We start from the raw sequence: 27,824 nt of genomic DNA on the forward strand, positions 1-27,824 counted from the left end.
CGAAGGTCAGTTTTGCCTCTGTGCAGATATGTTACTTGGTGAAGCATACGCACGAGTATTGCAGTGAAGCATAACAAGCGTGGGGAGGGGCTATTGCCACGGGACACAGTATGCATTCCTTAATCATACACGCACGCACCCGGTATTTCCTGTCACAGTACGAGCCTTCTGAGCGTTTTCGAATGTGCCTGTGGCGGTTTAAGCCCTTAAGGGCAGTAAGTGACATGCATATATTTTTTTCCAAGCGACCGATTTTTCGGAGGAGGAGGAGGAAGTAAACTTTATTGCCCTAGAAAGAGTAATTCAGCGGTCGGGCCGGATGTCTTGATCTTCTATTGGTTGATGAAGATCTCCGGCCTGCATGGTTGGCGCCCCTATTCCAGGGCACCACTGAGCGTGGCTGCTCGTCGGGCATGATCCACCAGCCTCCGTTGGAGGCTAGGGTCGCCGCTGGAGAGCACGCTCTCCCACTGCTCCGCACTCGGATTTTCTATTTTGTGGAATGCCTTATTCGTATTGCACTCCCATGTGATGTGATAAAGTGTGGGTATTGCGCCACACCACGGGCATGTGTCCCTGTACTGACCTGGGAACATTTTGTATAGTTTATGTAAATTTGGGAAAGTTCCTGTCTGCAACTTTCGCCAGTAAACTGCCTGTTCTTGAGTGAGTGTATTGTGAGGCGGGGGATATTTGATCCTCGTCCCTCTATGGTAATTTAGTATGTCAGAGTACGTTGGGATCACTGTCATGAAGTCCTCAGGATCTCTGTTTAGGTCCGCTCGGTTTGTATGCTCGCGAGCGATCCTATCTACCCTTTGGTTGCCCTCAATCTCAGTGTGCCCCGGTACCCAAAAGATGGTGTGTCTAATGCGTTTATTCTGTTGGCCAGCGCGGAGGAAGATTTGGAACGCTTTTAGACCGACTCTGCCGTTAATGTAGTTTCGGCAGGCTTCCTTGGAGTCTGTTAGAATTATAAGGGATCTATTTGTGCGGTAGCCCTCCACAGCTGCTAGAGCAACAGCCATTTCCTCTCCCTCGGTTACCGTACAATCCCGTGCCGACGCGCAAGCGATTTCCCTATAGTCCGAGCCTATTACTGCCGCGACGACTCTTTGTTCATTTTCCCTCCGTTCTCGAGGATATACCGCGGCGTCCGTGTATACCGTGTTCGCCTTGGTTGCTAGGTATTTTTCTACATACTTTGCCCTAGCGTTCCGCCTGGCTGTGTGTAAATTCGGGTCCATGTTTCTTGGCAGGGACCCTACCTTGATGGTACTGCGATACTCATCGGGTAGGTTTGCCGTTCTTTGTTCTTCCCTTTCAATTTCTTTGTACCCCAGTTTTTTTTAGGAGCTCTCTGCCTGTGGTAGTCTGCTGGAGTCTGAGTAGCTGCGACCCTAATTGTGCTTCTTTGAGCTCCTCGAACGTGTTGTGGAGTCCGAGGGCCAGCAGCTTCTCTGTCGAGGTGTTGGCCGGCAGGTGAAGCGCTGTTTTGAACGCTTTCCTTATGATGGCGTCGGCCTGGTCCCGTTCGCCTTTGTTTGTGTTGTAATATGGGAGGGCGTACGTAATCCGGCTGATTATGAGGCTCTTAACCAACTTGACTGTATCGTCCTCCTTCATGCCACTTCTTTTTTGCGAGACGCGGGTGATCATACGTGCCACCTGTGCCGTCGCTTGCTTGAGTAGGTCTATGGTGCGTGTGCAGCGTTGATTGCTCTGCACCCACATTCCCAGAATCCTGACGGCTTCTTTTTCTGGTATTTTTTGTCCTTCTAGGGTGACGCTGATTTGTTCTTCCGAGCGTTTTCCTCTTCTGACTCGCAGGAGCTCTGACTTCTCCGTCGAGCAGGCGAGGCCTCTTTCCCTAACACATTCTTCCACGCATGTTGCTGCGGCTTGTAGTCATTCTTCTTTTTGGCTGAGCGAGCCTTGGTTAGTCCAGATGGTGATATCGTCGGCATAAATGGCGTGATGTATGCCGTCGATCTCTTCCAGCTTCCGGGCTATCCCAATCATTGCAATGTTGAAAAGGATCGGTGAGATCACGGATCCCTGCGGGGTTCCTTTGTTAGGCGTGTGGAATTTGTCTGTCCGCAGGTCTACGTTTTCGCGGCCCCTAGGGAGTTCGAAAAATCGGACGTAGACTGTGCAACTGACCAAGAAGATTCTTCAAATGGTCTGTGAGACGAACGAGTGGCGGAAGGAGGGCAAGAAGAGAAAGGACCTACGCATTGATGAATGAACGAAAAAGGGAGTGTATCGCCGCTTCTTTCAAGGAGCTTGAGCTCAAAAAACAAGGGTGTTGTCTGACACCGAGATGCAGTCGTTCCTTATCCAGACCAATATAAACTTTTTAAAGCAATGAAACGCAACACTGAGACGTTGTGCGCGTGTTGAGAGTATGTCAGGACACTTGAGTTGGACACACCAGCTATTGAGAGAGAATCTCACTTCTGAGAAAGTTCGAACGTCATACCAACGAGCTTGCTATCAATTGATAAAAATAGCTCATATTCGAAAATATTTGCTTCCGTATGCATCTCCTTTCTATTCTTCTTTGAGAATGTCCGACTGCATTTGCACTTTTTTCGAAGATATTATATTTGCTGTGCATTTTACTACCCCCTTCCTTTTATTCTCTTTCAATAACATGAACACTACTCATTAGTATTGAAATTGGATTAAGTCGTTCTTAAAATATTTTTCATGTGCTTACTAGAGAGTGACAGTATCGGGCGATATGGTTTCAGCCCGTCTTGACATAACACATAGTTCTGCATTACTCAGGGAATTTTGCAAAGGCACTCAGGGGAAAACCTGGAAAACTCCAGGAATTTGGAAATGTCAACTTGGTAGACACCCTGTAAACCGCATCTGTTTAAGCATGTCTAGCGGACAAATGTCGTATACGTATAGCGTACGTGAACTTACGACGGTTTTAAAAAAGTCCTAGTGGCAAATTACGAGTACTTTGCCGGGCGCTGTATACTGCACCAATTTTGTCCGCTTTGGATGTGTTAATATGGGCTTCTCACGGAATTGTGATACTATCTTTCGTTGCTGGGGTAGAGTCATAAACTTCAGACTTGAGCTTTTTGAAGTTCGGAAACTTTCTATTGCATTTCTAAAAAGTGTTGGTGGCTTCAAATAAAATGTTTATTTGTTATAGTTGCTACAATTCACAACATTCTTTTCAAAGCGAAAACTCCCAATAACAATTGCTGCTACGGATGCCGAGTTAAAACAGTCTTCCCGATGCACGTGTTTACATAGCAACTCCCGAGCTAAAGCGTCCTCATAAGGGCCTCATGGCTGTTAGTTCACGTTCACGGGTAAACAGCTGTTCTGACAGCCTGAAATACATAAACCGATTAGACCAAAAAATATGTTTGGCCCACGGCCACGCTATCATGCAACATGAACGCTCTTGCTTTCCCTAGAGCTAACGAACTTAGAAGGCGCCTATAGACACCGTGTGTCTACAACTGTGCACTTGAACTTTCTCTCTCTCTGTTTTGTTTGTATTTTGCTGCTACCGCTAACCCCATCATGCCCTCTCCCCCACGCAGCTTCGCCGACCGCATGTCTGCTTACCCTTCTTGCATTTCTTGGTTTCCCTTGCTGTATCCCTGGCGGCTGCAAAATATAGCTTTTCTCTAAAGCTAGGTGATTGGAGATTGTAATAATCATTTTTTGTTTTCTCGTTGTTAATGCTAAAGATTCATTATCAACCGCTCTGCAATGTATTCGTACATTGACGAATAATATCGACGTCATAGAACTCATTATGTGAAACTGGTGACAGTCGTTCAAGTGAAACAAACGCTCTGAAAGTTGCTAGTTTGCGCATCAGGCTGACCAACTGCAACCTATTCTTGTCCCGCACTGGTGTCTAGTTTGCGTGAAAGGCGAAAACTCAAAGACGTTACACTTTCCAGCGCATATTTAAGGAGAACAAACTTTTTCACAAATCTTGCTGCTAGTACATCAAAAAAGAGATACGCCGCTCTTTCAAGTGTGAATGAGATTTGGTGAGAAATTCATGTTTCCTAATACAAATCAACTGTACAAATGACAGCCGTAGAAACACTAAACAAACAAACAAAACGTGCCCTTAACTTGGGTTGAGTTAGATATGGCAAAGTAAGGGTAAAGTGAATAAGGTTAATAGCTCGCATAGTTTCAGCTACTTCAATGCAACATCGACATTTCTTGAAACTATAAATACAAGACGGCAGAGTAACGTGCGCCTATGTTTGCTAGAAATACCCACTTGATCAACTAAAAGGAAAAAGCATTGAATTCTTTTTTTTTTCAGATCTGGCATCACAGATCTCTCTAGGAACGCCAAGGTGCACTACAACTATGCAAATCTTCAGAAGGACCTCGGGAACTCGGAGCTGGCCATCAAGCACTACAGGATGGCGATAAAGTGAGTCCGAAAGAAAAGCGCTTTTTTCGTCGCATCTCTGCCGATTCTAATAGGTGCACTTGATGCCTATTTTGATGATGTTCCAATAAAATTAAAGTTTTTGATGTTGCAAAATATAATGTCCTGGTAGCTGGCGATTTCAATGTTCCATCTATCGTTTGCGATTATTGTCGCACGACATCCGTGCCTTTATCACCTCTTCGCTGTGATGCGCTGTTCTTCTTTATCGAACGTCTTGGATTGACGCAGTTTAACACGGTTACAAATTCTGCTGGCAACGTTTCAGGTCTTATTCTGGCTAATTTTCGCGTTGTTGATTTTTCTGTTGGTGTTTGCGGTTTGGTTCCTGTTGACCATTGGCGTGTTTTACTCGAATTCGCAATTTTTCTAGAGGCGATTCATGTGTTGAGCGAGCCTGATCGCTCATTTGTTTTTCCAAACGGTGACTATCTAGGTCTTTACCGCTATTTGAATGATGCCGACTGGTCTGAATTGTACTGTTCCACAGATATCAAAAAAGCAGTCAGCATACTTACTCATAATGCAAAATTTGCTTTGGAAGCCTTCATTCCCTGCAAGGAGGAGGAGGAGGAAATAACTTTATTAGGTCCTGAGGAACCCCTCCCCACCCACTCTTGGTTTAGTGGTCGGCAGGACTCGCGGGCCGCACACACGTTGGGACGGGAAGCCCGTGAGCCTCCGCCCTTTCGTGAGCCCTCTGGACGGCCCGGAGCTGGGTCTGGTGGTCGTCGCTTCGCAGGGCGTCCATCCAGTCTTCTTCTTTGCTGAACACGGTGCCGCTTAACGCAGAGCATTGCCAGAGCATGTGCGATAGCGAGCAGTATGATTCGCCGCAATCCGGACATTGCGGCTCTACGTCCGGTGCATAAAGGCTCGGTCTGCCTCTCGAGGGGACCGACCTTGTTTGCAGCATTCTGAATATAGATGACTGTGGTCTAGTGAGTTTAGCGTGGGGGAGCGGGAAGGTCCTCCTCCACAGCTGATAATGCTTTGTTATTTCGTTGAAGGTGAGCAGCGGGTCTCGGCGCTCCCCTCCCTCCCCGCCAATTCGCTCGCCACGATCGCCGCGGTGCGTGAGTCTTCGCGCGCGTCCGTGCGCCAGCTCGTTGGCGTTGGGAAAGTCGGGGTGCACGTCGGCCCCCATGTGGTCTGGAAACCATTTGAGGATGTGATGATCCGCGGCTCCCTCGCTGATGAGGACGGCCGCCGCTTTCCGCGATATCGAGCCAGAGGCGAATGCTCTGGCCGCCGATCGCGAATCTGTGTATACGTAAGGACGTTAGGGGTCCCTCATTGCCATGGCTATTGCCACCTGTTCGGCCACCTCGGACGTTACCCCCTTGACCTGCAAAGAGTTTCGTCCTGCTCGATATGCTACGTGGTTTTCTGAGTAATTACGTGGTCTACTCCGTAAAAAGCTAAAATGCCATAGGAAGTTCAAGAAAATAGAATGATCGGAGTGGTACGAAAAATTTAGTGCCTTGCGAAGCCAGATGATATGCGCAATGCGCAGAGACAGTGATGCACACGTTAAGTTTGTCGAAGAGCGCGTAAAATGCGATCCAAACGTCTCTGGTCCTATGTAAAAGAGAGAAGTTCCGAGCGGGCTGAGATTATTATCATAAATCATTCATCTCGTGGCATTCCTAGAAACTGTGACAATATCGCCATTGCATTCGCTGAACATTTTTCCTCTGTTTTCCTAAATATAGCGCATGTTTCTAGCTCTGGCGACTTTGACGATAGCTTCAATGACCACTTCAACATTTCAAGTTTTACAGAACACGATATCACGGCGGCCGTAAGTAAGTTGAAACCAAAACATTTTCTTGCTTACGACCGCATACGAAGTTTTATTATCAAAGGCTGTTCTATTTTTGTTCCTTTCCTTGCGCACATCTTTAATCTTAATTTGCGTACAAGTGTGTTTCCTGCTTGTTGGAAGAATGCAATAGCTGTGCCAATTCACAAAAGTGGCAGGATGAGCGACATCAAAAATTATCGGCCCGTGTCACTCTTGTCTCCGTTTGCAAAAGTGTTTGAAATAGCTATGTTGACACATCTGTCGCTTTTCTTTAAGGGTAAGATTAGTGTGTACCAACATGGCTTTGTTCAAGATAGATCTGTGGGAACAAACCTTGTTTCTTTTCTTGATGCTGCCGGACCCGCTGTTGCTAACCGAAGACAGACACCGTATACTTCGAGTTATCAAAAGCACTTGATGTTGTTTCTGATGGTCTTCTTATCCATAACTCTTGAGTTACGGCGTTACTACTAGCCTATGCACGCTTATTAAATACTACCTGTCATGATCATCATCATCAGCCTGGTTACGCCCACTGCAGGGCAAAGGCCTCTCCCATACTTCTCCAACTACCCCGGTCATGTACTAATTGTGGCCATGATGTCCCTGCAAACTTCGTAATCTCATCCGCCCACCTAACTTTCTGCCACCCTCTGCTACGCTTCCCTTCCCTTGGAATCCATTCCGTAACTCTTAATGACCATCGGTTATCTTCCCTCCTCATTACGTGTCCATGCCCCCCATTTCTTTTTCTTGATTTCAACTAAGATATCATTAACTCACGTTTGTTCCCTCACCCAATCAGCTCTTTTCTTATCCCTTAACGTTACACCTATCATTCTTCTTTCCATAGCTCGCTGTGTCGTCCCAAGTTTAAGTAGAACCCTTTTCGTAAGCCGCCAGGTTTCCGTTTTTTTATTTTTATTGCGATGAAGGCTTGCCCTTAAGGCATAATTCGTTGAGCGTATATCTGTATTATATGTGTGCTGTGAGGCCTGTGTTTCTGCCCCGTACGTGAGTACTGGTAAGACACAGCTGTTATAAACTTTTCTCTTAAGGGATAATGGCAACCTGCTGTTCATGATCTGAGAATGCCTGCCAAACGCTCCCCAGCCCATTCTAATTCTTCTGATTATTTCAGTCTCATGATCCGGATCCGCAGTCACTACCTGTCCTAAGTAGATGTGTTCCCTTACCACTTCCAGTGCCTCGCTGCCTATCGTAAATTGCTGTTCTCTTCCGAGACTGTTAAACAATACTTTAGTTTTCTGTAAATTAATTTTTAGACCCACCCTTCGGCTTTGCCTCTCGAGGTCAGTGAGCATGCATTGCAGCTGGTCCCCTGAGTTACTAAGCAAGGCAATATCATCAGCGAATCGCAAGTTACTAAGGTATTCTCCATTAACATTTATCCCCAATTCTTCCCAATCAAGGTCTCTGAATACCTCCTGTAAACATGCTGTGAATAGCATTGGAGAGATCGTATCTCCCTGCCTGACGCCTTTCTTTATTGGGATTTTGTTGCTTTTTTTATGGAGGACTACGGTGGCTGTGGAGCCGCTATAGATATCTTTCAGTATTTTTACATACGGCTCGTTTACACCCTGATTCCGTAATGCCTCCATGACTGCTGAGGTTTCGACTGAATCAAACACTACCTGTCAACTCAGTTAAAATATGTTCGCGCTGGTGCTAAGTACTCTTTGCCATATTAATCACCTTCCGGTGTTCCGCAAGGGTCGATTTTAGGCACATTATTTTTCAATATCGTTTTTAATAACCTTGAAGAATGTTTACGTTATTCGTGTATGCTTTTATATGCTGACGCTAATAAACTTTACCGTAAAAGAGAATCAGAGCAGGATTGTGAATTATCAGAGGAAGATGTTATTCCTGTTGCGGAGTGGTGTGATTCCAACTGTTTGCCTGATGATTCAACTAAGGCACTTGTTTCCTTTAATCGCAAAATGTGTCCTTTAATATATGAATTCTCACTTGACAACATTCCTTTGAAAACAGTGAGTTGCCCGCGCGACTCAGGGGTTGACTCCCGGCTAATTTTCTAAGAACATGTTTCAAGCATCGTTAATGCATCCTACAGGAAGTTAGGCCTTATATCAAGGATGACTAAAAAGTTTACGAATGTGAACGGTGTTATTCTCTTGCATTTTTCTTTTGTGTGCTCGAAGTTAAAGTTTAGTCCTGTTGTATGGAACTGTATTAATTTGACCAATGTTGCAAAAATTGAATGTGTACCGCAACGTTTGATTCGTATCCTGTACGATCGATTTCTCGGACGCCGTGTATATTATGCCTATGAGTCTGTACTGCGCATGTTTAATATTAGAGCCCCTAGAAATAAGGTGAAAATACTGTGGTTACTTATTCTTGTATAAACTAATTCACAAGCACTTCTCCTGCCCGCGGTTACTGTCAGCAGTAACGTTCTGCGTGCCTCGCCCTAACCTGCCTAATCCTAGCATATTCTACGTGAATTCCTCTTGAATAAAGGAAATATCAGACTTGCTACAAAGGAAACCTTTAACAAAGGAAACCTTTGCAGCTTTAACGCTATAACACGTCTTGTTAGAACTGAATATATCAAGATCATCACGCAAGTGATGATCTTGATATATTCAGTTTCAATATATTCAATATGATATATATTGATATATTCAGTTCTACTATTTGCTCATTACTGGACTTCTGTCTCTGAATATTTCAATTTTTGATGCACTTTATACTACTGTTTGAAATATTCTGTTTTGTGTTTCGGTGTTCTGTGCTTTTTGTAACATAGGTGCACGAATATTAAGGCGTAAAGCTGTTCTTGGGCACTTTAAGGAAATAAATGAATAAATAAAATTGATAAAATTAGGTTGAAGTTAAAATACAACGTGGGGTGTTCATATTATGTTTCAATATTCTGACTGTTTTCTTTTCTGTTGTTGTTTGCTCAACTTCTTCAGGCAAGTCGAACTTTTTTATTGTTGCACTGTGCCTTCTTTTTTTTCAGACTCTGGCCAAACCATGCCAGCGCGCATAATAACCTGGGCACGGTGCTTGCGTCGACGGATGAATCTGAAGATCACTTCCGGCACGCTTTGCGGATCAACCCAAACCATCCGGGAGCTCACTTCAACCTGGCCAACATCTACAGGTTAGTAACATACACCAAATGCTATTCACATTGCCGAATCTGTTACCAGACGCATTTTCCTCTCCCAGTCACATCACTCCGCGCTTAGAGAGGTGCCAGTTGTAGTATGTGCACCCTGTTTACACCTGCTTGTTGTCTTTCTCTCTCGGTACATTTTACCGTATGTTTCTGTGCGGACACTGGGAAAATACTAAGCACAGTTCAGCAAAGATCAACGAAGATTTCTTCTTAGGGAAAACCATTCTCCGCTGCGGAATCCAGCATGCGTGTGATCATCACTAATGGGCCAACTGCGTCTCCCGCATCCAGGATAAGACGGTCGTGAACTCAGTTCCAGCGAGCTAAGCGTCGTGTACCAAGTTCGCAACTTAAATATCGCTGTTGGTGAAAAAATTATTCACAGCCCTCCATTACGCAACCATTCAACTGCCAGGTCTTGCTTTGGGGTGTTAAACACTATACACTGATTTTGATATTGTTTACCGAGCGAGTTGGAAATTGTCCATCCACAGACAGATGTCAGGAGCAGAAGCTTACATTCGTAGCCTTGCCCAACATTTTTGAATGTTGCCATTTCACCAGGAACTCCTAGTGAAACTTATGTGTATGTTTTATATAGCAAACAAATCTGTTTACTATCTGAATAAGAATGGTTGCGGCAATATTGTGGTCAAGGCTTGTTTATTACCGCTCTAGTGCATAAACATTTGATAGGAATGCAAGTTAGTTCAGCAGTGCAGTTCAATGAAATATTTCGTCACATTAACCTAATACAGTAATTCCTTCCATATGAATTTGTGTAAATAATATAGGAAGAAATAGTTCATCTCCGAACAAAAGCTCTGAGGGGAGGTGTAAGGAATATCTCTAGTATACGCGAAAATCATTTTCCTTATTCGTTTCATACTCAAGACAGATCAGCTGAGAACACCTGATTAGTAGCCAGCACAAGTAGGTACATCAATGGTATACATTTTGGGTACACAGGACTCGACATGACTTATGGAAGCGCTCCCTGTATAACCAGTTTTATGTGTTACTATTTCGAGTATACGCAAGAAATTGAAAGACTGCTTCATAAATATGTTCTATGCAGAACGAAAAAGACTTTGGAAACCGTAACAGAACATACTCTAAAGGTGTTTATTTGGTAGAGCACGGAGCAGCGCAACGTCGACGGGCGGGGCAGTCACAGCTTCCAAGCACGAGAGCCGTTGCTGAGCAGGAGCGCTCGACCCACTAGCGTTTAGAGCTAGTAGCGCTGAACCCACTAGCGTCTCTCTTCGCTACAATCACCCCCCGAGAGCGAGAAGGGAGCCGTCCGGCGACCTAACAGCTCGTCACGATGAGCGGGTCGTAGTAACGCTTTAAACGGTCGACATGGACAATGTCTCGTCCACGGCGGCGCATGTCTGAAGATGGCTCAACTGGTTCTATGACATAGTTCACAGGAGATGCGCGTTCGAGAACACGATAAGGGCCTTCATACTTAGGGACCAGTTTTGATGAGAGGCCAGGGGCAGTTAAAGGAACTGAGAGCCACACGAGCGCTCCCGGATCGAAGGTGAACGTGGCAGTGGCGTCACCGCGAGTGCTCCTCTGGCGCTCTTGATCAGCGGAAGTAAAGGCCCGTGCGAGGTCGCGGCACTCTTCTGCATGTCTGACCGTGGCAGAAATAGGCAAGCACTCGGATGCATCCGGCCGGTACGGAAGAATGGTGTCGATGGTGTGCGAAGGGTGTTGACCATACACGAAGAAATAGGGTGAAAATCCAGTGGTGCTCTGCGTAGCGGTATTATATGCGTAGGTGAGGAATGGCAGAACGGCGTCCCAGTTCGTGTGGTCTGAGGCAACGTACATTGAAAGCACGTCGCCGAGAGTACGGTTGAAGCGTTCTGTGAGGCCATTCGTTTGAGGGTGGTACGCAGTAGTCGTACGATGGACAACGTGGCACTCTTTGAGAATCGCTTCAACTACTTCCGACAGGAAGACGCGATCGCTGAGCAGTTCTTGAGGTGGACCATGCCGCAGGATGAATCGGCGAAGCAGGAATAATGCAACATCGCGTGCTGCAGCTGCTGGGAGAGCGGCGGTTTCAGCGTATCGTGTAAGGTGATCTACCGCCACAATGGCCCAGCGGTTACCAGCCGACGTCAGGGGAAGTGGCCCATACAAATCGATGCCAACGCGCCCGAACGGCCGGGTAGGGCAGGGTAGAGGCTGCAGACCAGCTGGCGAGTGGTGGGGTGAAGATTTTCGGCGCTGGCAGTCGGGGCATGAGCGAACGAACTTTTGAATGTAGTTGTACATTCCTCGCCAGTAGTAGCGTCGTCGGAGGCGCTCGTATGTTTTGAAAAGTCCCGAGTGAGCACACTCTAGATCAGAGTGGAACGATGCGCAGATTTCAGACCGCAGGCATCGAGGTACAACTAATAACCACTGGCGGCCGTCAGAGGTGTAATTGCGTCGGTGAAGCAGGTCGTCGCGAATGGCGAAATAGCGAGCTTGACGGCGCAATGCACGAGTGGTTGGCTGCGATGACGGATCAGCAAGGCAGTCTATGATGGAGGCAATCCAGGGGTCCGTGCGCTGCTCAGAAGCGATGGTCCCAATGTCGACGGAATAAACGTCAAGCTGGGATATTGCGCAGCAGGGATTGTCGTCTGGCAAGGGAGAACGTGAGAGGGCGTCAGCATCAGCATGCTGGCATCCGTTGCGGTACAGTACGCGGATATCGTAATCCTGTAAGCGAAGCGCCCAGCGGGCGAGACGGCCTGAGGGATCCTTCAATGACGACAGCCAGCATAGTGCATAGTGGTCCGTGACGACATCAAATTTTATACCATACCAATAGGGCCGGAACTTGGTAAGCGCCCAGATGATCGCCAGGCATTCTTTTTCAGTAACGGTGTAATTGGTCTCGGCTTTAGTAAGCATATGGCTTGCATATGCCACAACATATTCAGGAAACCCTTCTTTGCGCTGCGCTAGGACAGCGCCGAGGCCAACACCGCTGGCATCTGTGTGGACCTGAATAGGAGCCGTTGGGTCGTAGTGGCGCAAAATGGGAGGAGACGTCAGCAAACGACGGGGCTTAGTGAACGCCTCGTCGCACTCGGGCGACCACGAATGGAGAGGTCCGTTGCTGTCAAGGAGCTTCGTCAGGGGCGATATGACGGCGGCGAAATTGCGAATGAAGCGCCTGAAGTAGGAACACAAATCTACAAAACTGCGCTGTTCTTTGGCGGACGTCGGTTTAGGAAATTCAGCTACGGCACGAAGTTTGTCTGGATGGGGGAGGATTCCATCCTTCGAGACGACGTAACCTAGCATCGTGAGCTGCCGCACTGCAAATCGGCACTTCGTTAGGTTCAGTTGGAGGCCAGCGTTTGCTAAGCACGTCAAAACACGCCGTAGGCGTTGAAGGTGCGTGGTGAAGTCAGAGGCAAAAACAACAACGTCGTTGAGATAACATAAGCACGTGTGCCACTTCAAACCGCGGAGAACTGTGCCCATCATGCGTTCAAAGGTTGCTGGCGCATTACAAAGTCCAAACCGCATGACGTTGAATTATATAAGGCGTTGGATGTGACAAAGGCTGTCTTCGGTCTATCGACGTCAGCCATGGGTACTTGCCAATAGCCGGAGCGTAAATCTAGAGTTGAAAATAATTCTGCTCCGTGTAGGCTATCGATAGCGTCATCGATTCGCGGCAGCGGGTATACATCTTTGCGAGTGATCTTGTTCAGGCGCCGATAGTCTGCACAGAACCGTGCCGAGCCGTCTTTTTTCGTAACAAGGACGACAGGGGATGCCCATGGACTGTTCGAGGGTCGGATCACTTCGCGGCGAAGCATATCGTCCACTAGCTCATTAATCGCACGACGTTCTGTGGCAGAGACGCGATATGGTCGTTGCCGCAATGGCGGTTGGGAGCCAGTGTCAATATGGTGCGTGACAGCAGACGCCCGGCCCAGGGAAGGTTGCCCGACATCAAAAGAAGAACGAAATTCTTCTAAGATGCGCAGAAGCTGCGAACGCTGAGGTGGGGTGAGGCCATCGGCAATAGATAAATCGAACACACCTGTGGGCAAAGGGTCCGACGTAGAGAGAGAACCGAGCGTATTGTAACTGGCGCAGGACGTGTCTTCGGGAACAAACGTAATTTGTACGGCGTCGATCACTTGCACGTGGCCAAGACATTCGCCTTGAAGCAGCATCACAGGGTATGAGAAGGGGTTACAGACAAAAATAGCTGTGGAGCCCTGTTTGACGTTCACAGTCGCAAAAGGCAGCAGCAGACCTTCTCGAGTATAAAAGTGGCCCGACGGAGAAAGTAGTGCGATGGCGTTAGAGAGGCTGCTGCAATGCATTGATACAATCACTGACGAGTTGGGAGGAATGTTTGTGTCGTGCCTGACGAGTAGTTTGTTCGCAAAAGAAGCATGATCGGCAAGCGTCATATCTGAGATCGGCGAAAGTTCTAGTTCGGCCCGTGCGCAATGAATGACTGCATCATGGCGGGCGAGAAAATCCCACCCCAGGATAACTTCGTGGGAGCACAAGGAAATCACAATAAATTCGACGGCGTATACAACGTCCTCGATGAGAACACGAGCGGTGCACGCCGCGATATGGTGAATACGCTGTGCGCCTGCTGTTCGGAGAGCGAGTCCAGCAATGGGCGTCGTAACCTTTCGAAGCAAGCGACAAAGCTTTGCGTCCATAACTGATACAGCGGCTCCGGTATGCACGAGGGCATATGTAGGCACACCGTCAACTAACACGTCTATCACATTGGTCGGGCTACGTTGAGGACTTCCGCGTTTCGACGGGGTCGCAGCGCTTGCCTCATGGGCTGCGACGATTAGTTTTCCTCATCCCGAGCTTCGGGACGAGGTCGCATCGGTGATGGGGAGCGTCGGCGTGGAGAAGTTGAGCGGCGGATGTTGGCGGACCGGCGGAATGGTGGTGACGCAGCCCGAGGTTCGTCGTCGTAATAAGGGCGCGGAGAACCCGCCATAGAACTTGGCCCATATGGTGTAGCGCTAGGCGACTGCACGCGACTACAGTGGCTTGAGACGTGGCCTGCATAGCCGCACGCAAAACATATCGGTCGATTGTCCGCTGTACGCCACCGAGTCGTTCCGGCAGGTCCCATCCATGTTGAAGGACGCGTTGGACGTGGCGGCTGGTGAAGTGATTGCATAGCAGGTTGTTGTCGGGGCATAGCGAGGACTTCGGCGTACGTGAGAGGTCCCCGTTGAGGGAGTTGAGGCTGGGTGACCACTTCCGCGTAGCTGAGTGGCACAGCTGTCGGGATCTGTTGGGGCCTGGCCATGACTTCGGCGTAGCTGTGAGGCGCAGCCACAGGAACACGCTGGTGGTGCTCAGGCAAAACCTCGTGCAGTTCTTGCGCTATGGCGGAGGCGCTAAACTTGGCGTAGGCGCGTGCACCGACTGCGGCTGTGCAAAATCCATCAACGAGAGTTGCCGGGCAACTTCCTCGCGGACGAACGCCTTCATTTCTGCGAGCAACGCTGCCTGGTTGGACATGGCGGCCAAACCAGTGAGGTGTTCGTCACGCGGTAGAGATCGACGGGTCAGTGACCGCTGCCTACGGAGTCCTTCATAGCTCTGACACAGAATGACAATTTAAGCCACAGAGCATGGACTTTTGGCCAGCAACATGTTAAAGGCGTCGTCTTCTATGCCCTTCAGGATGTTTCGGATTCGATCAGACTCCGCCATGGTTGAATCGACTTTCCTGCATAGGTCCAGGACATCTTCGATATAGCTGGTGAACGTTTCGCCTGGCTGTTGAGCTCGTTCTCGCAAACGTTGCTCGGCACGCAGCTTGCGAATAGCAAGGCGGCCAAATATATCGGCGAGGGAAGTCTTAAATTCCGACCATGTCTAGAACTGTGCTTGATGGTTGTTATATCAAAGGCTGGCCACTCCAGCGAGGTAGAACAGAACATGGTTCAGTTTGGCCGCTTCGTCCCACTTGTTATGGTCGCCTACCCTGTCGTACGCCGTGAGCCATTCGTCCACGTCAGTGTCGTCCGCTCCAGTGTAGATAGGAGGGTCGCGATGACGAGGCACCCCGGGACACGCAGTGGGTGCAGGAGGAGGCGTTTGCTGGGAGGCGTCTTGGGGCATGGTAGATGGTAGGGTACGGGACCGGAGTTCCAGGATGATCGTCTGAGGGTACCCCGCACACTCCACCAATCCTAAAGGTGTTTATTTGGCAGAGCTCGGAGCACCGCAGCGTCGACGGGCAGGGCAGTCACAGCTTCCAAGCACGAGAGCCGTTGCTGAGCAGGAGCGCTCGACCCACTAGCGTTTAGAGCCAGTAGCGCTGAACCCACTAGCGTCTCTCTTCGCTACAATACACAGATGTTGCTCCTGTGAGAGACAATTAAGTCGTAATTGACGTTTTTTTATTGTATTAGCATTAAAATGTGAATGTGTGGAAACGTGTGTGTGTGTATGAAGTGTGGGAAGCCGATCACTGAGTATTGGTAGAGAAGGGGGCGGGATACCTTAGGATAGCGTGCGTGCGTGCGTGCGTGTGTGTGTGTGTGTGTGCGTGCGTGCGTGTGTGTGTGTGTGTGTGTGTGTGCGTGTGTGCGTGTGTGCGTGTGTGCGTGTGTGTGTGTGTGTGTGTGTGTGTGTGTGTGTGTGTGTGTGTGTGTGTGTGTGTGTGTGTGTGTGTGCGTGCGTGTGTGTGTGTGTGTGTGTGTGCGTGTGTGTGTGTGTGTGTGTGTGTGTGTGTGTGTGTGTGTGTGTGTGTGTGTGTGTGTGTGTGTGTGTGTGTGTGTGTGTGTGTGTGTGTGTGTGTGTGTGTGTGTGTGTGTGTGTAAGAGCATTACACGTGTACTGCGAAGACGTGAGATCGTTCGCGAACAGCGGCCACTTGTTGTTTTCATTCATTATCATTTCCATTCATTTATTATGTCTCTAATTCACTTAGTAAGTACAAGTAATGTATCTTATGTTGTCCCTTCTATATATATATATATATATATATATATATATATATATATATATATATATATATGTATATATAAATTGTGCAACTGACTATGGTATGCTACACAGGCATCATGGATCCCGGACCCCAGGAAGGTGTGACATGTTGCTCACGCGTTTCTTTCATTCACCGCTAAATCCTCACTGAATTTCGTTTCCTTTTGCGTTCAGATTCAGCGAATCAGAGACATACTGGCGTAATCTGCTACAAACATTACCTACATACCCGTTTCTGTACCCTTCCGTTTCAGAAAAATCATGTACGGATGAGAGCGACTCTGTTTTACTAGGACTACTGTTGCAAAGATTATCTGCAGCGTTAGCAAACGAGAATGCTCTATGATTACTACGCGCTGGAGAAAGACCCAACAGGAAAAATTACGCAGATCTGACTGAATATTGTAGTACGTGAAGATAATGACAGGACATGCAGAAATTATCCATAACGTTATTACGAATTTAATAGGCGTGTTTGCGAATGTATTTATGTAGTGGTAGGATCTTTCTTAGACTTTAAGCAAATATAGAATCAGCCACATTGGACAAAGTAATTAGTTTTAACGGTATCTTCTGAGCAACCTGAATTGGCTGTAAAGTTGCTTTACCCAAATTTATTTATTTATTTATTTATTTATTTATTTATTTATTTATTTATTTATTTATTTATTTATTTATTGCACCCTCGGGGCCGAAGCATTACAGAGGGGAGTGTGGCAAAAAAAAACATTTATTTGAAAAGATACATTTATACATGGAGTTATATAATATACCAATTAAAATAGAGTAGTTTAATTAACAAATAAAATCAATACAAACCACCAAGCTACAAGACAATGTAAAGTGACAAGATGATACAGGTAAGCACAAGCAAACAAGAAGAAACAATGAAAAATATAATGAGGTAAAAAACTAATTAGTTACTGTTAGTTAAAGCATTCTTGAAACGTTTATGGTCTGTGATTTCTGCAGTAGTGGTAGGAAGATGGTTCCACTCCTCACAAGTCCTGGGAAAAAATGAATACTGAAAAGTAGAAGTTCTCCAAAAAGGAACCGCTACTTTATGTCGGGGGTCGATGCGTGATGATAAATGCTGGGGAGTAAAGATTAAATCATCGTGTAGTGAACGATGGTGATTTATGCGCTGAAAAAGACACAAGCGATAAATCTTATGGCGAGATGCTAGTAATGGTAGTTCAAGGCTCGATTTTATATTAGTCACACTTGCGGTTCGAGCATAATTAGACATAACAAAACGTGCAGAGTAATTTTGAACCATTTCGAATGAGTAGATTAGATTGTCATGGAAATGGTCCTAAACAGAGGCGATGTATTCCTCCTTCGAACGAATTAGTGTTTTATAAACTGAATTAAGACGGCAAGCTGGGCGAGTTGGTGATTGAACATGTTCCTATGGGTGGGCAGCGCAACCCGGACGAAGGACAAGAGGAAGTACACAACACGAGCGCAGACTAACAACTTGTTTATTATTTCAAGCAACGGACTATAATAAACAGAAAATGTAAACACGTGTAAAATGACGTTTACAAGGGTGTTAGCCTATCTTGCCATTCAACAAATCAGCTTCTTTATCCTGTGGAGTGATAGAAGGCTGGCTGACGCATGCGCCTGAGTTCACATGCATGAAGTAGGCCTCTACAATCTCGCGGTTAGTTTGATGCATATTTTTATACAGTATTTCCGTTTGTTCAAACATGGGTTTGCATGAGCAAACTCTACAATGCGCGGCCAGATTCGAACCTGTTTCATTCCTGAGGCGGATGTTAAGGCAGCGTCCCGTCTGCCCAAAGTACATTTTGCCGCACGAAAGTGCGATGACGTAGACCACTCCCACCGAGCATTCCACAAGCTGCCCCGAGTGTTTGACGCGGCATGTAGCTTTGGACGCCTGTTTAGGTCTATTGACAAGATTGCAAATCTTGTCAATAGACCACTTTCGTGCGGCACTCTACAGGATAAAGAAGCTGATTTCTTGAATGGCAAGATAGGCTAACACACTTGTAAACGTCATTTTACACGTGTTTACATTTTCTCTATATTATAGTCCGTTGCTTAAAATAATAAACCAGTTGTTAGTCTGCGCTCGTGTTGTGTACTTCCTCTTGTCCTTCGTCCGGGTTGCACTGCCCACCCATAGGAACATGTTTTATAAAGCAAAAGTTTAAGAGCCTGAGGGGTGCGTGAGAAATTCCGGTGAAGATGTGCAAGTGTTTTGTTGGCGCTGGCGATTATGGCTTAAATTTGATCATTCCAGATTATTTTTGAGGATATAGTGACGCCAAGATATCTATATGATGATACTACTTCCAAAGGAAAGTTATCAAGATGATATGAAACATTTGCATAAGTAGATCTAGTTACACGCATGACTTTCCATTTTTAATGTTTAATTCTATGCACCAAGTTTTACACCAAGCGGACACATCATCAAGATCAGACTGTAGAATAGTAGTATTGTTAGGGCTAGTTATTTCTCGAAATATTACACAGTCATCTGCAAACAAGTTGATATGGGAAGAGACGCAGGAAGGTAAGTCGTTAATTTAGATTATAAGAGGAGAGGGCCAAGGACCGATCCTTGTGGTACCCCTGAGGAAGCAGGACTCGGAAGAGAGTCAGTGTTATTAACAGAGACAAACTGGGAACGATTTAGTAAAAAAAACATTCAAGGCATGCAAGTAGTTTCGAATGCAAATTTAGTAAGTGCAACTTATATAGAAGGAGATTGTGGCATACTTTATCGAAGGATTTTGAAAAATCTAAATTTATACAGTGAGCTAAAGAAGAACGATCGAGGAAAGCATGAAGACGGTCAGTGAAACATACGAGTTGAATATCACACGAGAATGTCTTGCAGAAACCATGTTGTGAAGGCGAAAAAAATGCACTCGATTCAAGAAAGGGAACAAGATTTTAAAATAGAATATGCTCGAACATTTTTCATGGAATGCTACTTAGAGAAATGGGGCGATAATTTAGAGGCGAGTGTTTGTTACCAGACTTGTGAAGCGGAACCACCCTCCCGATCTTCCAGTCAGTGAGGAGGGAACTGTTCTCTAGGGATTGCTGAAAAAAAAATTTAATATAATTGATGAGTAACAGTCTGTATTTATAAGAAACCTAGCATTAATGGAATTGTACTCAGGTGAGGAGGATGCTTTTAAAATTTTTATAGCTTTGACCACGCCATTGTAGTCAATTATAATGGGAGACATTACTATAAATCCTAAAGGTTTGACGTGAGGAAGCATTGTTTGAGTCATTGTAGAGAGTTTGCGGACAAAGGCTTCATTTAACACACGGGAACACTGCGCATCAGGTATAGAATTCCCTGCAGAATCAGCAAGACTGATTGTGCTATCACTTTTAGGGTGAAAGACGTGCCAGAACTTTTTGGGATCGGATGTGAGCATTGAAGGTAACGTGTCATTTAGAAAAGGATATTTAGCATTCTTTATGGCTGCTATGTACACGGCGGAAGCTTGTTCGTAGGCAGCCCAGCGGCCGTCATCTGTGGATTGTATTCCTGAGTGGTATGTGCGTTTTTCTTATTCGACAAACGTTTTATGTGGCGGTTGTACCATGGTGTATCAGCATTTGCAACTATCGTACGAGTAGGTATGTATTTATTTAGTAATTCTTGAACCTTAAATAAAAATCAATCCCAGTTTGATTGTACCGTTCGCTCTTCAAAAGCATCGAGAAAACCGTCAAGAAAAGTGCAAAATTCCTGGTTGATTAGTTCGAAATTCGCATTTTTATAATGTTTCTAACTTTTTTTCGGTTTTCTGCATTTTGGACGTGAAATGTTAATGCGAAATGATAGAATGGAGTGTTAATTATACAGGGTAGGTGAGTGACGTTAGAAAAGTATTCATGGTGTGCTGCTAGTACCAGATCAAGAATGTTTTCTGTTCATTCAGCGATTCTAGTTGGTTTCGTTATCAATTGTGTTAAAGAAAATACAGCGCAGATATTTAAAAAAATATCTTGCGAGTGAAGAAGCCGGATTTAGCGCAAGTGACTCACAGTCCCACGAAACATTAGGGATGTAATATCCCCCATTAAGAAAAGCGGTAACCTCGGAAATTGGCACACCACAGAGTTAATCACGTCGTGTAGTTCGTTAACGAAAATAGAATTGTGAGAAGGGGGGCGGTAACAGACACCAATAATTATTTTTTGCTTTGGAAATTCAGTGACAACGCAAACCGTTTCCAACTCACTTGGATTGTGTATGTGGTACGACGGCAGTTCTTTCGGGACGGCGAGCAATACGCCACTGCCTGTCAGCGACCCTCGATCACAGCAATGTACAGAAAATTGATTGTGACGAAAAAATTTCATTATCCATCAACTCTGGCGGAAGCAATGGTTCTGTTACTACGAGAATTCGTCCATTGCAAGTGTCAATAGCAGAGTTTAAAAGGTCATGCTTATTAGACAGACTTTGAACATCGGTAAAGAGTACAGATGTGTGTAACTGATCTTGCACACAGCCCCTCGCGCACCTCTAGCTTGGCGCACCTTTACTTGCATTGGCATTTGTACAGCGGTTGTCAGATGAAGCAAATTTCTCACGTTCAGCGACGCTGTCTGTTTCTGAAGTGTACACGTAATGCTTTTTATTCATGACAAGGGTTTTGTACCTAAGCTGATAGGGCTGAATTTCCGCTTGACTTTTGGCAAAATCTGCAAGTTTCGAGCGTATACGACGCGTTGCGGGTGAAAAATCTTGGGTCATATTGATGTTATTTTTTTAAGCTTTTTACGTGCATTCAGAACTTTTTGTTTACCTTTATAGTTTGAAAAATTCACAACAATGGGGCGGCACTTGTTGGCGGTGAAAGGTCCGATACGATACGCACGATCGACAGCATTAACGGGCAAATTATCCGCAACACAAAGAAGGGCAGATTTGACCCGTGCTTCAGACTGTTCCCACGATTCAGGACAGTCAGGTATAGCTCGGAAAATTAAATTGTCACGACGCGACCTGTCTTCTAGATCGTCTAGACGAGCTTCCAAAGAGTCATGCCTGGCGGTAGCGCCTTCCAGTGTATGGCGTACTCCATTACGTTCTTCAGACATATTGTCGAAGGATTTAGTTTTTTCTTCGAGTTTATCCAATCTGTTGTGAATATTACCAATCTTCGTTTCGATACTTTTCTGACTGCTTTTTATGGCTTTTATGTCAGCGGACAGTTCGGCCTGACTTTTTGCTGATTGCACAGAACGATTATGGAGATCTTGCAGTAAATGAAAAAGAACCCGCATTTATTTGCGGGATCATCGGGCAAGTCTTCCAAGGAAAGCAATGATGCCGAACGAGTGTCAGACGCGGGATTTGTTTCCATATCACCGGAGCATAGGAGTAGAAACATTAACGAAAAACAGTCACAAGCAGTTACAGTGCAAAATATATTATTTCGTAAAACTCCATAAAGATGAGCATCTGTAGTGGGAAGAGGTAAAGCTGCAGAAATATTATGCAAATGCCACGATTTCTTGCAAATTTTCTTTGCTAATCTATGCATATGAGATGTTAATAGGCGTCTAAGCCTTGGAATTCTGTGTGGCTAACTTTCTGGAGAGCTATATTGCATCAAAAATAATTGACCCGCATCCAGTCATCGGCCAGTTGTTTCAAGGAAAAATAACAAACCTAATTGTTATTTATGTCTGGAATTAGGTTGTTCTGAAGCGACGAAGCAGAGGGCCACTTGAAAGTCCGTTTGCCGGACATAAGCTGTTATATATGTTATATACATATAGACGAAATTCTTCCAGCAAGGAGTATGAGTTGTGCCTCATATGTAATCATATGTAAATAAGAAGGGGCCAATAATTAATTCTTGCGTAAAGCATGTAATATTTTTTCTTTATGGGTACAATGATCCAAATACTGTCCCATCACAGTGACTGGGAAGAAACAGACAGAAGAAGAAGAAGAAGTTATACGTTTAGCTCTTTATTGGGCAAACCTTTGCCCAGAAAAAGCGAGTGACACTCAAAGTAAATCGATCAAAGTACAGTCGTTGGTCATTGAAATATGTTTTATGGGTCAGACGCGTCGGCTATTTTACAGGGCTCATCGTAACTTTCAAAGTAATCGCTGGCGCTCACGTGTGTTCCAGATTGCGCGCCAGTATTCGCGTCGCGATCAGATAAGACAAGATTCATCCTCTATAGAACCGGCGACAACATTCTAGAAAGCTCAGATGCATTAAAGCGCATCAGGCACCAAGATGTAAGTTTGTAGAGTGGTTAGCAAGTTAAAAATTGTCATCAGCAAAACATAGCTTATATATTTATTTAATTAACATACTATCTGTCCTATTTAGGACCAAGACAGTACACACACCAAACCGTACCAAGAATGTACACGTCTCTATATATTGCCGTCTGTTAAGTCACTTTCTGTCCGCTTCTTCGCAATGTCAAGGGTATAGTAAGCCCTTAATTTTACAAGTAATATTTTATTGTCGGAAATAGCCAAAGCATTTGTTAAATTAACAAATATTCGCACGTGTTGCACATTTCTTATGCTTTTCCAGTGACCGCTTTGACAGGCTAACCGCTGCTACAAAGGTAATCTATAAAATTTGTCTGGGATGTCGTCGATGTTAGAGCGAAAGAATCTCTAGCCAGACTTCTTGTACAAAGCTAATGGTGGTATATATTCTGCGACTTGGTGATAAACAATCTGGAGCAGCGGCGATTACGCTGAAAGGTACGATGAGCCACGTGTAAACAGCCGACGCGTTTGACTTGAGATTTCGACGATGGACGACTGTGCTAGCCGCTATGGTTGGTGATCGGAGCGTTACTTGTTTTTCTGGGCTCGTTTTCGCCCAACCAAATATTAACTTCGTAGGGCAGGGTGATGTCTTGTTTCTGAGTGCAGTTCTTACGCGCCCGTTCTTGCGGCGAGCGTCGGCGTAACCGAGCGAATGAGCACAGCGAAGGAGGAGAGGGCGAACGCGGAGCGCAGTGGGAAATGGAAGACGCGAGGAAGAAATCTGAGGAGGCGGGGCAGCAGAACCATGATGTGGAAAGCGGAGGAGGAGGGTATGACGAAATCGTGAGAAGAAAATGTGGCGACAGAATAGCGCGCGTCGTCTGGGAGGTCTGTCGGCAGCGGCTGCTGAGAATCGCGCGAACGTATCACCCACGCGCTGCCTTTCGTGATCTCCCGATTAGCAAGGTATTCGCGCCACAGTTCACTCCGTTTGCAGCGCACCACACGAGAGCGATTGTACGCGCCAGGCAGTATGTCGCGAAATGAAAACAGCTACAGAGCTGTGCTCGCATTTTCCATTAGGGAGTGTCGTAATCGTCAGGGAATTTTTCCACCGTCACGACAACGTGACAATATCCCGATAGTGAAGAACCATTCTTCACTTAAGTGCGGTATTCCTCATTGTGCGTCTTTATTTTTTCTTTTATTTATCCTTAGTGTGCATCATACAACGGTTATTATTTCAAAAAGAAGATTAAACCTTTTAGGTTTGGGGCAGTTTATAGTTACTTTGGCAATATGTGAAGGGGGTGTAATGGATCACCAGGTTTAAAAGAGGGAGCTATTATTTGCGAACCTCGCCGTGTTTCGTGAACGTGGGAAATTCGGCCTGGCTGTTCGCTTGCCGAATAGGCCAACAAATCAAAGCGGAGCACATGCGCCTCGCGCGCCGCTGGGTTTCTTGCAGCACTACCAGATGGCACTCGCCTTCCCTCGGGTAAAGCTAGGGAAACGATGGAGCATGTTTTACTAGAATGTGAATACATCTTGCCAGCGGTCCATGTAGGCACAACTGGCCTCCTTGAAACCCTTGGGTTCAGTGAGAGCAGGGGAAAAGTAAACATGTCCTCAATAGAGATTAGTAAGCGGTGATTGGAAGATTGGCGGAAGAAAAGTAGGGAAACGACAAAAACAAAGTTCCTACATAAACAAACTTCACAATAGGGGTCAGAAAATTTGGTTGTGGGAGTTCATAGTGTTTTCTTTTCTTTTTTTTTCTTTCTTAACTTAGGTAGGGCATTAGGCATTATGATAGGAAGAGCTTGGTGGCGCAGCCCACCACCCCGTTCCAAAGGGGACGCTCATAACATCTATCCATCCATCCGCGCAGCGGCGCCTGCCTTGTCGGCAAAAGAAAAATAAGTCGCAGTTTTGCACGCAAGGCGAAGCACCTCTTGCGATATCAAAGTGGTCGACTGCTACACGAAATACGCACATTAATTTTATCGGCCGAATAAATGTCCAAGCGTTTGCTTACTAGCTAAATCAACAAGCACGGTGTCACGCGTGCAGAGGCAAACATCAACACATCTCGCTCGATGACCGCGAAAACTCGCTATCAAACGCTATAGTAAGTGCGGCACCAGCAGCCTGTGAACTGACCTTCGTGCCCTCTCTGGCTGCAACGTGAACTAAACATCTGTTACGTTTCGCCTACGACGCGCGGTTTAGCCGGCGCGGCTGCAACAAAGCGGCAGACATTTTGGCCCGTTCGGCGCCGCCGCTACGCCTCCCCGCCAAGCGCGTCCAGGCATGTTCCGATGCCACGTGTCTTCATGTGCGTATGTGAGTGTATGTGCATATTGGTGCCCACGCTTGTCGAAGCGCGGCAGCCGGGGAGAGGAGCTCCCAACAACTGTGAAGCAAGGGGGTCCGAGCGGCGCCGACACGACGGCTGCTCCTCCTTCTCTGCCCATTGTGCCCACGCTTGTCGAAGCGCGGCAGCCGGGGAGAGGAGCTCCCAACAACTGTGAAGCAAAGGGGTCCGAGCGGCGCCGACACGACGGCTGCTCCTCCTTCTCTTCCCATTGTGCCCACGCTTGTCGAAGCGCGGCAGCCGGGGAGAGGAGCTCCCAACAACTGTGAAGCAGGGGGGGTCCGAGTGGCGCCGACACGACGCTGCGCCACCTTATCCCATTGTGCCCGAGCGGCACCGTCACGTGCTCGTCTATAGAGGGGTTCCTTCTTGCCCTCAACTGCGAGAGTATAAAAGCAGCTGCCCCCTGACGCCAAAAAGAGGGCTCCGATTTCTTCTGTTGAGTAACGTGCACTCCCGTCTCTCTACTTCGGTCAACCTGACCGCCAACTCTTTGCGATGTTAGAATAAACAAGTTGTTTTGTTGTTACCAGTCGACTCATGCTTTGCCGGGACCTTCGGATGCTTCCAGTTGTACCCCAGGCCGCCAGGCCAACGCTACCCTTGGGGCTTGCGACCCAGGTGCAACAACGGGCGTCAGCGCCGAGTTCCCATCAACTCGTACCAGCAGTGCGACTACAACAACTGTCTGCCAGCGGTGAGATCGCGACAACGGAGGCCAGCAGCGAAGAGATGCAGTTGACTGTATGCTGAGCAGCTCAACGACCATCCGGGAGCAGTGCAACGAGCCCTGTGTGATGACTGGTTGCCTGCAGCGGAACGACTGCGCTGAACTCTTGGCTGCGAGGTTTGGTGAGTGCGGGACTTTCTTCTTCTGAGCTTTGCCAGGCTTTTGTTAGTGTCAGAAACAGAGCTGGTAATTGTGGTTGTCGTTGCTGCCGGGTTAGATTGCGGCAAGACAATAATAGGCAGTAGAGAAAGCAGCATTCAGAGCAGCCATGGATTTGAAGTCGTTGCGCAAACCGAAATTGCTGGAGCTTGCAAGAGAGTTGGGTCTGGATGTCTCAGACAAACTCAGAAAACCTGAATTGCTAAGGGCTATTCTTGAGTTAGAAGCTGAGGATGACGAGCTGTCGGAATGCCTTGAGACCATTGAGGAGAGCGAGACTGCAAAAAGACAGGAGCGCGAACTTAAAGAGCAAAAAGAGAAACAGGAGCGCGAACGTAAAGAACAAAAAGAGAAAGAAAAAGAAGAGCGCGACCACGCTTTGGAAATGAAGCGTCTCGAGGTAGAGATGGAACGCGCTCGTAATGGAAGTCAGGCACACGGTGCAGGAGAACGAGTATTGTTCAAAATGACTGAACTGATGCGGCCGTTTAAGCTTGGAGAGGACATTGGTTTGTTCCTGGTTAACTTTGAGCGAACGTGCGAGAAGCAGGGGTTCTCTCGGGAAACGTGGCCACAGCGCTTGCTCACTTTGTTACCCGGCGAGGCGGCCGACGTAGTCGCTCGCTTGATTAGAGAGGAGGCAGAGGATTTCGACAAAGTGAAATCGAGTCTGCTAAAGAAGTACAGGCTGTCAGCGGAGGCGTTCCGTCGGAAGTTTCGGGAAAATGAGAAAAGCAGAAGTGAGTCATACACAGAGTTTGCGTACAAGCTTATGTCAAACATGCAGGAATGGCTCAAAGAAGAGAAAGCGTTTGGTGACCACGATAAAGTTCTGCAGTGTTTCGGGCTAGAACAGTTTTATAGTCGGTTACCTGAGAACGTGCGGTACTGGGTCTTGGATAGGCCAGACGTTTGTACGGTGGCTAAAGCCGCTGAGCTAGCCGAGGAGTTTGTGACGCGTCGGGCTCGCGGAGCTAAGGACGGTCAAAAGGGTGAATTTGGCTCGAAGTTTGAGAGGCCGAAGTTCACACCCATGAGAGCAAAGGGGAACACACGTAGTGCGGATGCGAGTGAAAGCAGTGCGACCGAACCTAAGGAGACGGCGGCAGCCGAAGCCGAACGCAGAAAGCGGTTCGAGACGAGGCAAGCGCGCGTTTGTTATACGTGCCAGAAGCCGGGTCACTTTTCGGCGCAGTGTCCGGAAACAACACCAAAAGTTGTGTTTTTGTCATTATGCAGCACTGACGAGAACATGAAGCTTCTCGAGCCTTACATGCGAGACCTCCTCGTGAACGGGAAAGAGTGCCGAGTGCTTCGCGATTCCGCAGCTACGATGGATGTAGTTCACCCCTCTTACGTAGAACCCCATATGTTCACGGGCGAGTGCGCATGGATCAAGCAAGCCGTGGAAGCTCATAGCGTGTGTCTGCCCGTAGCAAAAGTGCTTATTGAAGGACCTTTCGGAGCACTTGAAACGGAGGCCGCAGTGTCATCTATGCTGCCCCCCCAGTACCCGTACCTATTTTCGAACAGGTCCGATCACCTCCTGCGCGAGAAGGGGCTTTTGTTTGGTGAGGCTAGCGTTCAGGCCTTAACCAGATCGAAGGTTCGGGAGCTCGCTGCAAAGGCGGTAGTTGCGGGGCCGACGTTGGCGAACAATGAAAAAGGATCAGAGGTGCAGCAAGCTGATATTCAGAGCACGCCCGAACTGAATAAAATTGAGCCTGTAGCGTTGAAGGCGCCAGATACTGGAGAGGAAATGCCCGATAAGGGAAAGTTAGAAGAGCTATCTGCAGATTTGCTCATCGCGCCTACGTCAGACGGACTTGATAGGTTGCTAA

The 27,824-nt window shown here is 46.8% G+C and overlaps 1 protein-coding gene across 1 annotated transcript in view; it reads left to right on the forward strand.

Moving 5' to 3' along the window:
• The window catches only part of LOC142559380 (protein O-mannosyl-transferase TMTC1-like), an 88,362-nt gene that overhangs the window by 27,426 nt on the left and 33,112 nt on the right, over window positions 1-27,824 (forward strand). Inside the window, exons 5-6 of the mRNA XM_075670984.1 lie at window positions 4,325-4,438; window positions 9,280-9,423. Of these exons, the coding sequence (XP_075527099.1) occupies window positions 4,325-4,438; window positions 9,280-9,423 (258 nt within the window). The remainder of the gene's footprint in view (window positions 1-4,324; window positions 4,439-9,279; window positions 9,424-27,824) is intronic.

The sequence above is a fragment of the Dermacentor variabilis genome, chromosome 10 (genome assembly GCF_050947875.1).
Source record: "Dermacentor variabilis isolate Ectoservices chromosome 10, ASM5094787v1, whole genome shotgun sequence".
In the NCBI taxonomy this organism is placed as follows: Eukaryota; Metazoa; Arthropoda; class Arachnida; order Ixodida; family Ixodidae; genus Dermacentor; species Dermacentor variabilis.